The sequence below is a fragment of the Convolutriloba macropyga genome, chromosome 6, assembly GCF_964194025.1.
Source record: "Convolutriloba macropyga chromosome 6, txConMacr16.3, whole genome shotgun sequence".
NCBI classification, from domain to species: Eukaryota; Metazoa; Xenacoelomorpha; order Acoela; family Convolutidae; genus Convolutriloba; species Convolutriloba macropyga.
Window position 1 is genome coordinate 6,228,257 of NC_134473.1, and position 17,174 is coordinate 6,245,430.

Here is a 17,174-nt window from a genome sequence, read left to right on the forward strand (position 1 = left end):
CAAATTAAATTACTTTTAATAATCTTATTCATTGTAACTAATTACTAATATCCAACTAATTATTTTTTTGGAATTTTAATAAAATTTTGCCAGAAATTGAATGAAAACTCCGTTTGGAAGAAAAGTGAATTGACACAAGAATCACAAAAAAATTGAAATAAGAAATTTAGTTAGAGATAAATCTCTCGGTTTTGTTACAATTGATCTAAAATGGCCGCCAAACTAGTTTAGATTTGCTGTTTTCATCTGGGCAATTTTGATCTTCATTTTGTGAGCTAGTCAAAAAGCTGCTCGACAAGATTGACAAGGCAGAACTGTCTCTACTGATATTACTGTTGGAACTATCATCCTCGTGAAAACATGACGTCATAGAAACGCTCAATCCATTACTATTCCCATTTATGCAACGTGTCTCATCATCGGAATTCATGAACGTCTGCGAGCAATTCGACATTCTAGAACAATCGAGATTCGACATTCTAGAACAATCTTGATTCGACATTCTAGAACAATCTAGATTCGACATTCTAGAACAATCTAGATCATGAACTGCTCTAGAGCTTTCAGGTGCAACTGAGGTTTGAAACAGCGCGCCATTTCCGGGAACTGCAGGTTGACTAGAGTTTCTAAAATTCTGTTCTGAATTGAGATTTGGTATCATTTGGGGCAATTCATTGTGGTCCATTAGCGCTTGAGGGGTGTTGTGCCCAAGTGTGGGCGGGGAGATTGCCAAGGTTGGGTACGTTGGAGGCAGGCATCCGAATTGTCTGGCAGAAACGAAGTCGTTTAGAAACTGGACTGTCACTTCTAACACATCCGCTTTCTCTAGCTTCGTGTATGCCTGAAATTTTACACTGTTTATGAATAGACAAACTTATTTATCAAAATGTTCACGCTTTTTCTAATTTTAGGGGCTTCAAAGTTTGTTTTCTCAAGAAACTGATAGCTTATGTTGTGTTGTGTTGTGTTGCGTAAGAACGGCCATTTTCAAAGCAGTCATCTTTTCTCTTGTATTGTTTTTAAGGTTCTCCCAGCAGTAAATATGATTTCAAATAACCAAAAAATTTAGCCTGAAACAAAAGACTGTTTGCGCCATTTCCGTGAGCAAAATTTTTGTTTTTGTTTTTTGTTGTTTCTGTTTGTGAACAAACTAATGAGTATTTTGGGTGATAATAGCACTAATGAGTTTTAATAGCCTAAGAGATGATATACCATTGCAATATCTATTATAAACTACATATACCGATAGAAAAGTGGAAAATAATAAATATGGAGTATAATAATCTACTTGAAGGGAGGGGATCCGCAAAAATGGAATTTATTTTTTTTTTTTTGAAAAATTAGAACAGTTACCGATTTGCCGAGAACTCTTAGAATGACGTCTCTGAGCTGGTTGAGGTTGTCATTGATTCTCAGACGTCTCTGCTTCTCAACCAAAGGCTTCCGCAACTGTTAACAACACAAATTCATATTGACAGCGGATAACTATTTAATATTCAAAGTTCTAAAAACTCGGCTGTTGACAGAAAATTTCTGTTTGTACCCCCCCTCCCCCGTGTGCGGATTATTTGCAACCCACAGAAGCTCGTGCCATGTTTTTACGTAATGGCTTACTATGTAATGACGTAATGACACGCGCTCTGTAACTGAGTGGTGCATAACGTACTCAGGGGGGGGGGGGGGCACAAATAAAACAGATTGGCATAAGTTCTCTGATATAGTTTATAAAATTTTGAAAATACAATTTTTTGAGAGAATCGATGATGAGGTTTCATTTCGGATGAAGAAGACTTTAGTCTTTATGGATTTATACAAAAGTTGGTCAGTGAAATCTTAAAGAAAAACGCGTTCTGCCAGTTTGCTGAATATGAAAAATTTCTATAAAAAATGAACAATAATTTCTGTATTTATGTCAAAAACGATACGAATTATACCGTTTTCCGTTTTTCTTAAAAATTGAGCTTGACATTTTTTATGATTTTTAGACTTACCTTTTTGTAGCTGTTTTCGTGCTCAGCAACATGATAATTCTTCATTGCGTTACAAAAACTAAAATGACTGGGCGCTTTTTTTTCAAGAAGTTATTTAGTAATTTTATAAGTTACAATTTGTAATGAATAATAGGATTATGTGCTGGGTTGTTTTCGATTGCGTTTAGATGATCACTGTTCTGATTTTGCTGTCGTCAAAAAGAAGCATTTGTTCTGTTTATGAAATTGATTTGTGTCTGGGAACTATTCGGAAAACTCCTTTTTGGGCGCAACTAATTTCAAATTAGCTAATTTGTGAAATAACTGTAAATTGGATATTCCTAAAACCAAACTATCCTTAAGTTAAGTCAACAAGATTAACTATACCGTCTAATTAACAAAATACCAACATAAGTCGGTTATCTAATTTATACTAACTAGGTAAGTATCCGCTGGTTATGACTTATAAACGCTACACGCGCCATCCCTAATCCGGGCTTTTAAGCTCCTCAGGCAATTGGTGTAAACTGACTTTGTTTATTTGACAGTCCCGATAAGACTTCTAAGCGTAGCTTTCAGTACTCTAAGCAGACCTATCGTTACTCAGAAAGCGTCTTTCGTAAACAAACGTGTAAACCCTGATCTCTGTTTTGTAATAACAAACCACGGGCCTTCGGGGTTATTACGCAATACACACCGGATTGTTATGCAATAGCGATTCAAAGTTACGCAATCAGTTTTAGTCTCGCGATAGACTTGTTTAAAACAAGAGCTTTTCAAAACGTTAAAAATTTATACAAAAACACACATGTTGAGATCCCATCCTAAAGTGACCTCTGATCAGACCCAATTCAAATGCACCAGTTTGTTTCCAGACCAAAATTACAGGGTCTGTGAGTTGGTTCGAGCGCACAATATGATCAGAGGTCACTTTGGTCTGGGGGTGGTCTGATCAGAGGTCAATTCCGTATGGTACCTCAACCTGTGTGTTTTCGTATCAATTTTCGACGTTTTGTAAAGTTTTCAGCATTCCCGAATTCAGCAAAAGTTAGCTAGAGTAAAAATCGACTTTGAATGATAGATTTATTTATAAATTTGAATAAAGCTACATTTAAATTTGAAAAAGGTTTCCAATTAATTTTTAAAATAACATCATCATAAATCATTTCAAAATGTGTGCATTGATTTACACAGTCATCGAAATTTAGAAAATTTTTAGAAAATAAATGAAAAAATTTGAAAGACTTCACTGAAAATGCAGTTTTATTCGGAGTCATTTTGTAAACTTGAAAGCTTCGTTGTGACATAGATAGTTAGAGCAAAAAGAAACAATTCAAACAGCTCAATGAAACAACTATGAGACCTCTTTCCTTTCCCCGTGAACAAAATAACTGTTGTCATACGAGTTTATCGTAAACTTAGTGCTGTTTTGTCAATAAAAATTGGTTTCTAGTAGAATAAAAAGCAGTACTAGCGTTCATTAATACCTATAAAATTAAACCGATATATGTAATTTAATTTATGGGTTTAAATTAAATTACTATTAAGCGAGGGAAAGAAACGGGTAATAATTATATTAACTCTATTTCTGAAACTGAAGTTTTAGGTCTATGGCAGCTGGTTCATAATTATGCTTTCTGTTACGAGCAGAGACTAAGTTCTCAAATTACAAATTATCCATTGCAGCAATTCCTTCAACTAATTACAGGTTTCACTTTTCCTTTGAGTTGAAAGACTATTTTGCTCCGCTTGTTCTTTCACGTCCTGGCCGGGGCTCGAACCCTGGTTGATCGGACAGGAGTGCTTGTCGAGTAGTGATGCTCTGGAGAATGTTTTGCCGCATTCCTTCCGTTTGCATGCAAACTTCTTTTTGTCTTCGTGTGTCTGCAAGTGGGCTCTTAAGTTACTTCTGTCGGCAAAAGCCCGATCGCATTGGTTACAAACAAAGGGTTTTTCGCCCGTGTGGGTTCTGAAATAGAAATGAGCAACAATCAGATTGATTACAAAGATACCTGAATTAAAATTTGGTCAAGAAATCTAAGCAAAGAAATTGCTTTGACTTTTGTGTTGACGAAAAAAAAATATCAATAATTCATGAGCTCATCGGATTCAATGTTTCGGGATTCATTGATGTTGTATTCATGGGAAAGAAATAACAGTATGGAGCCAATAACGGCTTAAAATAATAACAGGACAAATTATTTCACTTTTTCATAAATGCACAACCGATGATGATATGTTTTCACAAGAGCACAATTTAAAGGAGAGAACACAGTTGGGTCAGCAAACGATCCATTCAAGTGTCTCTAACATGGGTGGACAGATTGAATATAGCTTGGTTTTTTGTGAATTCATTTTCTGAATTAATCATCTATGGAAATATTTTTGTTCGAAAAAGGCAAGATATTGACATCCAAGTCTTTAAATTATGATTGATATTGAGGACCATAGGACATTTTGTTAAACCGATACTTTTATTCGAGTTAACCTGGCATAAAATTTCTCAATTTCATTTTATTTAAAAATTAACGTGCACAAATTCAGTGCGTCAAAAGTTTGTAACAGTATTAAAAAAACAATAAAGTTGCGATTAACATATCACCTAAGAATATATTAGTATTTTCAGTTTTTAGGTGTTCCTTGCCAGAAAATCATTTCAAAGATAGAAACTTAAAAGTTTATGCCTATTGAGAGAATGATTGGCGGCAAGTAGTGATAGCTCCACATTTTGTTTCGTCTTCAACATTTGTCCTTTAAATCATTGCAATGCAACAAGAGCTTTAATTCCAAATAAATTTTAATTTTAAATTTTGTAAATATTTTGTAGACATTTTAAAAAAAATTGTTTATTTTAACTTAAAATTTTGTTCGTATTATGAGCGAATCAATGTTTATACAAGGTATTCTAAAACAATGTATTCCAATTTCATACCACAAGATGTTTGCGATTTCAGAGATTCAATTTCTCCAGAATATTTGGATGAATTTTGAAAAAGACAATGCTAATTTAAAGCAAAAGTACTGTAGCATTTTCTCTGTTTCCTAAATTTTACCCGTTTCATGCAAAGGCCTATAAGCTATATAGATAGTTAAAAATATAGTATAATGATTCTTTATTTAGAGTTATGCAACATTTTTCATGTTTATTTTTCAACTGCGAACAACTTTTTCGAGCTCCTGAGAGTTTGTGAAATTTTTTGTGAAACTCTTTGTTTTTCAAACCGGATTTTTGCTTTTCACAAAATCCTTAAATGAGTTTTTTGTGTAACTTTTTAGCATTTTGCAGTGTTTTTGTCTTTTCGGGGGTTTTACAAGTGATAGTTAATTAAAAGTTTTTGTCCTTTTCAATTGTGTTATTCTCTGAGTTCGTCTGATAGTTAGTGATAGATTCTGACTAAAAAGCGCCAGTTTGCAGTGTTATGAAAAACTAATGCTGCATTTTCGGCAGTAAATTCAATTTTGAACAATTTTTCATTTGTTTTTAACAAAAAAGTGTACTGAATTATTTGGAAAATCATTTTAGTAGCTTTTTTAATAGATGTGCTTTTAGCAGGAGCTGAAACAAGACTCCATTTGTTCATTTTTATTTGGAACCGTTTAAGATCCTAAAATCAGTTTGGACTGATAATGCTGATCTCAAATAGAAGGCATAATAAAAAACTTTCACGTTTTCTTGATTCATTTTTATCAGAAACAATGAACTTCGGTCTCCGAAATAAAACCACGGGAAAAACCCCCACCTAATTTTAGATAGGAAATTATCCCTGGCGGAAATAAAACCCCACTTGAGTTTTAACAAGCTGCGCATTTAGCGCAGTTGGCCATGGCCATGCTTTAGCGGCCCGTGGCACTTGATATGAAGCTGTCACAACCGAACTAATTACCACGACCAAAATTCAGATTTAAAATGGGGGTTTAATTCCTATCTAAATTTATGTGGTGGGTTTTTTTCCGTGGGGGTTTATTTCCTAGACCCAACGAACTTTGACATAAACTCTTGCGTCGATCACCTATTTTTTCTTCATTGACTTCATTGACAAAATATTTATAATACAGTTTGAACTTTCATTAACAGAAGTAATAATTGTCGGTATAAACCCACCTTATATGACCCTGTAGCAACCACGGTCTTGAGAAAGCCTTTCCACAAATATGACACTTGCATGGCAATGTATGTGTTCGAATGTGCATTTTGAGCGCTCCTAGCGAACTGTAAGTCTTTTCACATATTTTACAGCTGAAAACTTTCTTATCATTTATTTGAATCTGCGACTCTGAACAAATTTCGGCCGTCCAGTTTTTCTTGAGTTGGAAATAAGCGTCATGTTGAAGGTTTCTTGCTGTGGCATTTCCAATATTTCGTTTCGTTTCGCATTTTCTCCCCAGATTATTAGAAATATTTCGCAAAAGTGGAACCGTTTTATTAACACTGCACGTGAAATGATTTTCTGGTGACAAAGTTGATAGAAACTTCTGGTTTTGAGTGTCAAACAAAAGCGAGTTATTCGTTGGTAGGAAAATATTTTCAGCCAAATTGTTGAGAAAAAGAGAATTGTCAATAATGTTCTGGTTGCTTTCTTGCTTATTAACGTTCGATGTTAAAATTTTATTACTTGCAATTGTTTGAAGACAAATCAAACCATATTCATATAATTGTTGATTAAATGAAGTTTCGAGAACCACCCCATTCGCGTGACAGTTTTGATGCAAAACTGGAACAGACCGAGGAACATGTTGGACTATAAGTGAACTGTCTCTCGGAATTTGGTCTCGGTCAATTGAAGATATGTCGTTCGGGGTCAATTTTGGACTATTGGCTTCCCAAGGTCTAAAAATGTTGGACATTTTAATGGATAGTTTATCCAAATTTAAACTAATATATTTATTTTTTATTAATTTGCGGCAAAAGTTAAGCGCAGAAACAACAATAAAAGTTAAATGTCCTGGTCTAAAGTAAAATTTTGTAAAGAAAGAAATTTGTAACTAAAATTAAATTTAAGTAATTCTGTAAATTTTTCGAACTGTCCTTATGGAACGAGCAGTATAATCAATTTAAATTGAGAGTCCATAGTAGACTTTAAGTAGAGGAGATATTTTTTCAAAAAATGGGTTTAATAAACTTTTTGAGCAAATAATTTTACAAGGTGCTAACGAGCTAAGGTGAGTGTAAATATTTATACTTATATAACTAAATCAGTGTAGTTACGTGAGTTTACATATAATGATAATGTGATATTGTATTTGCTTTTATGCTGTGATAACAGACGAATTAATTGGATACTTTTTTAGCCACTGGGAATTGAAAAGAAAACAGTGGACCTCAACAAAAGACGGGATTTTGTGAATTGAAAAATTGAAATTTCACCTACTAGAAAGAATTGAGTAACAAATTTACTCCTTTTAAAAAATAACAAACACCGACTCTCAAACAAGAACCATACACGTATACTGCTGCAAAAAAACTGTAGCCACGAACGACGGTAAAAGCTGTTAACTACTATATTACCAGTTTATAAATTAGTTATAAATGGGTTTGCCCAAATGCAATTTATAATGTGAGGGTGCAAAATTGTGTCTAACGAGGGATGGAGTGATTAATCAACAGGTATATAGGAAAAGCGGATGAGGTAATGGACCCTTTAATTGATTTATCTTCCCACCAGGTTGCTTCCCGTCTACTTTAACCTTTTATAAACAGTTATAACCACTCTAGTTATAAACTAGCACTAATTCTAACTTGTCAACATCACTTTTTCAATCTCTCTAACACTATCGAATAGTCAAAAATTTGAATACATTTTCTTAAAAGCAAATTATCTATTATAACGATAACTAAATTTTGGCAATTTGAAACTAAACAACAATATTTTAAATAAAAAATTCGAAATAATGAAAGAAAGTATTCAAAATTTTCAATTTGAAAATTTTTGACTAGATTGGGTTAAATTCCGTCAGGCGCGGGTTAAATTTTTCAGAAATGAGGTGCGGGTTGAAAATTGGGGAATGAGTTTTTATTCGGGTTAATTTACCCCCGCAAGTTGTTGGGATAAAAGATCACGGCTAGTATTCCCTGAAATTGAATGTTAATTAGCCCAATAATACAACCGGTTTAATAACAGGTCAATAATAGCAATTCTCTTAACCTTGTGTATTCATTAGTAGTCAACAATGGGGGCATTGTTACCCGGGTCTATTAACTCACTATCGCCACCTTATTAATAATATCATAGATTAACAATACTTTTTGTATACCTTCGCCCTGTTGCCTATCTTCAGGAAACGTGAAATGTTATCACACGGGTCTGAACAACACAATTATTGTCCTGTGTTGTTTTCATCTCTTTGATTCCTTCTCATCTCGCCCGAGAAAGAATTGAGCTCAGTTGCAATTGTTTCACTTCAAACAATATGTTAGATCAATTCATAAAATTGTGAACAACATTCAGAATCCCTTTGGCATATTGAACATAATGTTAAGTTAATTGTACTAAATTACACAATGTGCTCTTTTTGTTGTTATTGTCGGGGAAAACAAGTTTTTTAAGCAAAAATGGACATCAAAAGGTGTGAAAAAATAAGATGAAAATTATGGATCGTCATAAATAATGCTCGAATAACTGAAAATGGAAAGAAAAGAGGTGATTTTGAATAATGATGAATGCCGTGAATCAGTGATTTAAAAAATTTGAATTGTCGGTTTGTCCCCAGTTTTAATGACTTTAAGTTTTAGAAGCGGTCAAAAATTTCAATCGTTAAGTCTTACGTACCCACTAAATGCGTTGAAAACATTGAGTTTCTTGAAAAAGGCTTTGAAACAAATTGTACTATATATTCTCTGAATTTTTTTTCTGCGTTTGTCAGAACATTTTTCTCAAAATAATTCTGAGAGTTTCTCGGACTTATTTCTTACAATCTGTATGTCATTTACAGCTCGATTTTCTATTTTTTCATACACTGAGAAAGTTTTTTTCACAATTCAAAGAATTTGAATTGTATTGGGCGCTGTCGTTTTTTTAAGATCTGTTCACACATTTTCATGATTTTTGAAGTCAAATTGTGGAGTAGTGATTTTGGTTACGCCGAAACAGGAAGTGGAGCGAAAAAAAGCGAGTGGTTTTGCGGCGTAAAATTTTTTTGAGCTAAATTTAACATCAGAGAGTGAAAAAACGGTGTTTGAACAAAAATCGCGCCAGTGGTTTTTCGTTCAAATGCTTCAATTTCACTTTGATTTTTCACTGTTCGATTTTTTGGATCGGATTTTTTGGAAATTTTGAAATGGTTTTCCTAGTCCATTCATAGTTCATTCTAGGCCTAGTTTTTGTTTGAACCAAATTTCAATTTCTTGTTAGTGGTTTTTTTCACAAGCGGCATTTTGAAATTGATTTTTCGTTTTTTTTAAATTTTTTTTCTGATTTTATTAGAATTGGTTTTCCCAATTCACTCATATTCTGTTCTAAGTCTAGTTTTGTTTAGTCAAAGAAAATTCTTTGAACTTTATTTCTGGACCTGACCTGATATGTTTATATGTTTTCTGCACGTCTTAGGTTGCACGTTGTCACATTCAAAACCTGAGGTTCTTGTTCGCAATCATTGGCCAAAAGGACCTAGAGGATAATCAGTTGTGACCACACCATATCTTTTTCACAATGAGTTGATCATTTTTGGATTGGAGTCAATATTGATCGACATCCAATATCAAATTGAAAGGTTTATATATGAATATAATCAATTTGAAATACTTTACTCAGATTGGTTGGATATGTGAATATTCCCCTTTCTATTTTACTGACTTCATCCCTTCCACTCTTTTAGTTGGTTACTATCTGAGTCAGAAGTGATGTAACAATAAAGTATATTTCTCTCTCTCACTCTACTCCTCTCTTGAATTAAGATTCAGATATAGTTTAGACCGTAGCATTGGGGCCCGTGTACCGTCTACTAATACTCATTATCGAAGAGTAAAAGAATAGAGATATAGAAGTTTAATTAGTCAGGCAAGTCTTAGGATTGTAATTAGTATTGAGACTCCCATAAGACTATCTAGAGTCTCCTTACAAAAGGTAATCCATAGATCACGTCTTAGGATTCATTTCACACTTGTTTCTTTCTCTTTCATGAGGTTTTCGTTTTCACAATTTGCCAAAATTAAACATTTGTTTGAACCTATACATACCATCAGCGAAATGAAATATGACGTATAAATTTGAAAAATTTCCTCTAGCCAGGTGGGGTAAATTTTTAGAGTTTGTATTGTATGTCTTTGTGCATTATTGCGCCAAAGAAAAATTTCCTCTCGATTTGTTAAGCACTCATCTATTTATTATACTGCCATATCTTCTAGCACAACAATTTTTCAGAAGGATGAAATATATTATATCATTTTTCTTTAAAGACACCTATTAGTTGTCGATAAATCCTTCAGAAGCAAGGATCGTGCTAAATGAATTAAAAGCTTGTTAATCATAATAGGTAAATAGACACGCTTTAAAAATGTATTACAGAATTTTGGAAAAAAATGTTTTGGAAAAACGCAGATTCATAATGTATAACCATTAAGTCCGTATTCACCGTCGGAAAAAGGGGTTTATAAAAAAGTCTGGCTTTTCTCCTGCTCAAACACAACTACAATACTTGAAATAAGATCAATAAGGATTCTAACTCCGATTTTGGATCTGGTTTGAACAAAAGAAATTGTTTTTCGACCTTGTGAAACCGTCACAAATAACAATATTGTAATATTTTTTTCATATATATGTTTCGAAATGGACAAAAAAGCAAGTGGTATCTCCAGTTCTATAAGCGATAATTTTTAAGCTACAATCATAATAAACTAAAACATAAGCTAGACGAAAAATTGAGACAGGCGAAAAATTAGCACACCAATTGATCTCCGTATTTTTCACTCAGCAATAAATTTTTATTTTAACATGAACCAGATTGATGTCTCAACGGAGAACGCTGTTACTTTTCTTATTTGGGCTATCTTTGTAAAATATGGATAGAAGACATCAACAGATAACATTCACAGAATATTTTCAGTTTTTTGTCGTGAAAAACACCCAAATTTCCTAAATGTAATTTAAAATATCTATATTTAAACATGAGCCCCAAAAATGATTTTCTATCATTTACGGAAACTATAAACTCCGCTAATATAATGAGATATCAATCAGATAAAATAAATCAAATGTCCGCCATCAGTGTAGAATCTTCAACTTGAAACATTTTTGTGCAATTTTTGAAAGGGAATCTTCAATCAATACAAAATTTCTTTTCTTCTAATATGACCGATTCAATGTTACTACTTTTATGATCTTTAAATTTGCAATCAATCAATTTTTGACACCTGATTTTCGGTGGTCTAATTATTGAATTCAACTTCAATAATCGCTTAGATTTTGTAAAGCAACTAATGCCGGATTTTTAAAAAAAAAACTATAGGAGCGTACTATATTGAGGTTTAGATTCCACCTGAAAAAAATCGAGCTCCGCATCATGCTCAAAAGAATCCTTTAAAACCGTTTTTGCTCGTGACCTTTGTATTAACTGTGGATTTTATGACATCTCAAATACAAAAAAAAAATTAAATTGGATGTTCCAAAGTAAACCAGTTGTTGAACTGCTTGAGTTGTTGAAGCTCAGGCGAGTCGTTTGCTGAATAACTGCTTTGCTTTTAATACCTAGCTAGGCTCCAAATCTGTGCATAGAAATGGCCTAATTTGATGATTTGAGGTAACGAAAAGCTTTGGTAAGACGTTTTTTCTTGATGCTGTTCACATGAAAGTTATAGGAAAAATTTTTGTTCCGACCCCACTTGTGGGGGAAGGAACTATATACTCAAATGGGTTTTTTTTTTTTGTTCAGTGAATTTTGGCCGATCGATATATTCGTCGTAGAGAAATGTGAGTGGTATCATTAAAAAGCTGGTCCAGCGTAGAATTCAAAAGTAAAAAGATTTTTTTGAATTTCGTTTTTTTCGAGGAGTTATCGAGGATTGAAGTTTTGTGTGAACAATGGGATCTTTAGCATGATTGTTCACTTTTAGTACAATTTTCTTCAAACTAAGATCTTTTTTACGAAAACATTAATTCAAATTTCTATAAAAAGAATAAATTTTGAGTTCGTAAAAGTTGAATGCAAGGCGATAGAAAGACTAGTTCTGGTCTCATAGGGAAGTTCACTATCAAAAAAAAATCGAACTCTAATTGAGAGCCCTTTTTTTAATAAAACTTTTCTCTTTTTTGCTTTTTTAAGTCACCTAGAGACAAGTCACATTTTATATCGACGTTCTATTAATGACAAAACTCCTTTATAGTCGAATGAAGCGCAATGAACAAAAAACGTCGTTTTCAAGGAATTGCTCATGTTTTTTTTTTGGCTTCGATTCTGAGTTTTCGTAATTTTGAATGAAATTTTGAATTTCTTTTTGAAGTTTTACTATTTTTTTTGGAGTCCTATGGTAGGGATTCATTGACTAACAGTGCAATATGTTCCATAATGAGCATTAAGTGAACATGTCTATTTCATTGAGGGGGCGGCTAATGGCTGTTAAGACTTAAAAAATAATTTTTCGAATTTTTTTTTGAATATTAAAGAATCATAATCTTATTATAGTGAATTGTAAGTCAGTCCAGGGGTGAGAGCACCCTCTTCCTTCCTACTGCAACCAAAATTAAACTGGTTAGCGGTTTTATCTTCTATCTATTGGTTATATGACTTCAATGACAAAAAATTTCAATTTTTTAAAATTTTTTTTGGATTTTTACGTATTATTGGTTACTTTTGAAATCTTATCACATTATCCAAATATTGACAGTTCCCATTAGCTTAAAAACGATGTTCTGTGGATGACCAATAAAAATTTTAAACAAAAATTTATGGTTTAAATGGCTTCGACACGTTCTTCTTGCACTTTTCTACTGATTTTTTGGTTTTCTCCTGTTTTTTTTTGTTGTTTTAATAGTCATTATACTTACTGTGATCTCATAATGAATACCTATGCATGACAAACATAAATGTACTGCCACCGGGGCATCTTTGAGCGTTTTTATTGACTTCCGTTGAAAGCTATTGAATTTAATGTCTGTTAAAATAAAAATCATTTTTCGAAAATTTTATTTGAACAATAACAATTCCTAAATTTTTCTTGAACTGTTAGTGAGTTTCAGTATTGACTGGACCCACTTGCTTTTTACTGCGACTAAAAATATTCTGTTTAGCTGTTTTATCTTCTAGCTATTGGTTATATGACTTCAATGACAAAGATTTCAATTTTTTTAAATTTTTTTTTTTGGATTTTTTGAATTATTGGTCACTTTTGAACTCTTTATCACATTATCCAAAGATTATTGTAATCCAATTGGCTTAGAGAGGACGTTCAGTGGATCACAGAGAAAGTTTTCAGAGAATAGCTTTTCATGTTTTTTAAGATTTTTGAATTTTCTTGGTGCAAAAAATGTTGATTAATTTTTAAGTTTCGCCTCACTGTTCGTTCTTTTTGTCGGCTTGTTACCTAGTCTCGTTAAGAAAACTTTTCATCTGCTGTATAGTTAGTAAAAGGTAAACTTGTGTAGTTAAGGTTTTATCTGACTGCATTTTGACGTTGTTACCAGGTGCTTTTAAATTTAGATATTCATTTTTTGCCGCCAAAATTTTGTTGGTGCTATTTTTTTTCTAGTCTCTTCAATGTCAGGTCACGTTGGTGCTGTAATGAAGCATGGCATTAGTAATTCAATTAGTAGATAGAATGTGTAACGATTGTTTTAAACTCAAACATCTATTTTTGTTATCTCTTGATTTGGTTGACATTTTAGTCAAAAATGTAGATGAGCTCGGGTCGGAACATCATGTGCGAACGCACATTAACGAGCCGCCTTGTTTTCTCTCAATTCAGTAGATAGATTTCAGTTTTGCAATTCTAGTTGAGATTTTTATTATGGTGACAGAAATGTAAAAACAGTAAAATTTGTGTTCTTTAAGCGAAATGTTTGATCAAAACGTTTGTGCTAAGGCGTGAAAAAATGCGTGAACTTTTGAAGTTTTAAACAAGGTTTCCTTTTCCTTCACTCTTCTCAAATGAAAAGATGGCTAAACTGATGTCTTCGTCCACTGTTTGCAACGCGACTTGCAATGACCTATATTTATGGACAAAACTATGCAATTTAATAAATCCCATTTTCCAGGACAAAAACCAAAATCAACTCAACTTTCAATCAATATCTAGTAAACAACAAAAATCAACAGGCTCAAGACCGTTTTAGCGAAAGAATTGTCCGAGTTTCTCAAAAGGAATAAAACACGTAAAGAACGACAAAAAACACATTAGCAGCAAGGTCATGCTCTTGTGAATAAATTGTCGATTTTCAGATATTTGGTGGCAGAATGGTGAAGAATGCTTAGCAAGGAGCCCCAATCTCTATCCAATTGAAAACTCACAGACAACTTCAAAGCAACAATTAGGAAAATAAACATTTCAATAGAAAAAGTGTAGGAACATTGACTCGTATGTCGCCAAAAACTTGTATGAGCACTAAACAAACCGTCTAGTTGAAGTTTAAAAAAAAAACAGAAAAACTGCTGAAAAGTTACTACAGATTTGTTTTGAGCTTAAAATTTTTTCTTAGTGGCTGTCTTTTTAATTCCTTAGATGAACGTAGTTTTTTGGTACTATAGTGTATGTTTTAACACTTTCTCAGAAGCTTATAGCCTCCAATAGATCTCCAAGCATACATCTATTGGTGCTCAGTGATCGTTTACAATATTTTTGGTCGGATCTCCAATTTATTCGGAACACCAATTTATTCTGCCTGATATATGTTTATCACAAGCTTCAGAGCTTTCAAAGTTTCCTCATCTATATTTTATTACTGTTGTTACGCTAAAATTACGGCTTTCTTTAAATGTTGTTTTAGAAAGATAAGTCAATCAGTCATTGCCCATTTTTTTTTAATTTGCTCTATGAGATTAAAAACAGTCAGTTTAAAAAACCCTTCCCCACATTCTAACCCTTCTTAAAAAACCCTTCCCCACATTCTAACCACCAAACTGCTAAGAAAACAAATAATGAGCACAATTTTAGATTCATCTACTATTGTCCCGCTCATCTTTACACTTAAGTTCCTGATATGGTTTATCTGAAATCCACTACACAGCAGTTTAGGCAATTAATACTATGATGTTTGTTTAAAATCCGGAACTTGTTAACAATCAAAAACAATAAAAAAATTTGTCGAAAATTTTTTTCAACAAATCTTTTGGTCAAAATTGCGTTGCCAGTTTTGATGCAATAAAAAACCATTGATTAAAGACCTACTTGGAAGTTTTCTTTTCTCAAATTTAAACACTTCAAACATCCTCAATTGCACTCAGTTCAACAAAGTTTTTAATTCAAAGAATTATCCGTAATGAAGTTTTTAGACTTCATGAAAAATTGAAACTCTAAGCGCTAAAATAACCTTGAGTTTAAAATTTGAGGCTTGCTTTAATGCAATAATTCGTCACCTTTGTAAAAAAAAATGCTGGAAAAATTCATTAATTCATCAGTTTTTTCCTAAAAATGCTAAGCAGAAAATTCTCCTCTCGTGAATTTATTTCTCTGAACCGTATTTTCTGTTCATTCACGTTTCTTTCACATATAATAGTTTTAGTACACTACTTTAGTGCTGGTTTCTATACGGAAAACGTTCTGACATTTTAACCTACCAAGCCATCTGTTAGCAATATATACAGTCAATTCACAATGTATTCTTGTACAAAAACTATCAAATAAAAAATCTATTTGAAACCATAAGTTCAAACCTATATGCGCTTTTCTCTCTTTCATTCTGATTTCCCATGAGCTGTTATTTGATGGGTAGCAGTTATACTTAATTAACGCGTAGTTATTTTTATTTACAAAAGAACAAAAAAATGTTGCAATAATTATTCTATCAATATATTACCGAAGTTGTTGACATTTGTTTACCAACTTTTTACCCTTCAGAATCGTAAACTTTTTTGGAAGCCGTTTTTTTTGCCATTTTGCTGGAGAAAAATTATTGTGTCACTTTTTAGCGAAAAATGGAATAATTAAAATTTAACAGTTATACCGCAATTTGAAGTTCATTTCAAATTTTATATTTCAATTGCGTAATTTAATGAAACTTTAAGCTATGACCTAATTTGGTATATGCTTCCGATTGAAATATTTTGAAAAATTTCAAAAATGTTCTTTTGGCCAATCAATTTATTTACTTTTGATGAGCTCAAATTCACATTCTTCCAAAGAACGACCAAAAGTTCAGAATAGTTTTAATTTGAAACAGCAAAAGTTTGTTTATTTGCAATAGAATTCTACAAAAGATTGTTTATTCCCGAATTATTTGTGAGTCAACAATAATTTGAAAGATGGGCCACCATTATTCGAAATATTTGACTTGAGGTTAAATAGCAACTAAGTGTTGACATAGATTTGAAACCAAGCAAGAATCTTTTACTATTCTTTCTTTGATGAGAATTGATTATTAACTGTAAAACGAACTAACTCAAACTATTCTATGAAACCTATCCGAAGCTTTTAGGGTTCTTTAGTTATTCAAATTAGTTGAGAAATATGCCTGCAAATGACGAGAAGTTGCCTTTTGTGGGGTCACCAATTTCGCCTATGGATTTCGAAGGTTAACTTGATAAGATTTTATTTTGATATTTTTTGTGGTGAAACTTAAACTGACAACATTGCAGCACCATTTCGAGATTTTTCTGCAATGTTCTTTTTTTGTATCAGAGCAAAAAATGTTATTCATACAAGAATAATCAGTTGTAATCAATTTAGGATGATTTTGAGTTAAAGTTTTCCACAGAATATTATTCTTAAAGGACGCGTTTAAAAATGAACATCAGCTGACCAAATGTATTAAGGTAATACTTTGTAGAACAGGATATGTTCAGCAATTGCTCTCTGAAATATCATTAGCTGGTTATGGTCTGTCAACGGTCCTAAAACATTGGCTATCACAGTCGAGATGAACAATGACAATCTGCAAAAATACCTAAAATGTGTCAGAATTATCAAAATATGATGCCTTCCAAAAAATTTCTCCACTAATCTTAGAGTTCTTTTGACAAATTAAATATGTCCCCATTTCTGGTAAAGAATAAAATCAATTCACGTAAACCCAAATTCTGATTTAAATAAAAGATTATTTGATGTTGAAAGAATCGTTTTTG

At 32.6% G+C, this 17,174-nt stretch overlaps 3 protein-coding genes across 3 annotated transcripts in view; 1 reads left to right on the forward strand and 2 right to left on the reverse strand.

The window, feature by feature from the left end:
- Nucleotides 1-205: 205 nt before the first annotated feature.
- LOC142340659 (uncharacterized) lies at nt 206-2,355 on the reverse strand. The gene is made up of 3 exons (XM_075391349.1): nt 1,992-2,355; nt 1,354-1,449; nt 206-841 (listed from the first exon to the last, which is right to left on the reverse strand). The coding sequence occupies exons 1-3, from the start codon at nt 2,034-2,036 to the stop codon at nt 206-208; spliced, it is 777 nt and encodes a 258-aa protein (XP_075247464.1). The 5' UTR covers nt 2,037-2,355.
- Nucleotides 2,356-3,529: 1,174 nt separating this feature from the next.
- On the reverse strand, nt 3,530-7,782 carry LOC142340721 (uncharacterized). Its single transcript, XM_075391420.1, has 2 exons — nt 6,073-7,782; nt 3,530-3,939 (listed from the first exon to the last, which is right to left on the reverse strand). Exons 1-2 carry the CDS (start codon nt 6,813-6,815, stop codon nt 3,669-3,671), a joined length of 1,014 nt encoding a protein of 337 aa, XP_075247535.1. The 5' UTR covers nt 6,816-7,782; the 3' UTR covers nt 3,530-3,668.
- Nucleotides 7,783-16,147: 8,365 nt separating this feature from the next.
- LOC142341452 (solute carrier family 15 member 2-like) overlaps nt 16,148-17,174 on the forward strand; it is a 46,369-nt gene continuing 45,342 nt past the window's right edge. Inside the window, exon 1 of the mRNA XM_075392405.1 lies at nt 16,148-16,624. Within this exon, the coding sequence (XP_075248520.1) occupies nt 16,561-16,624 (64 nt within the window). The 5' untranslated portion in view covers nt 16,148-16,560. The remainder of the gene's footprint in view (nt 16,625-17,174) is intronic.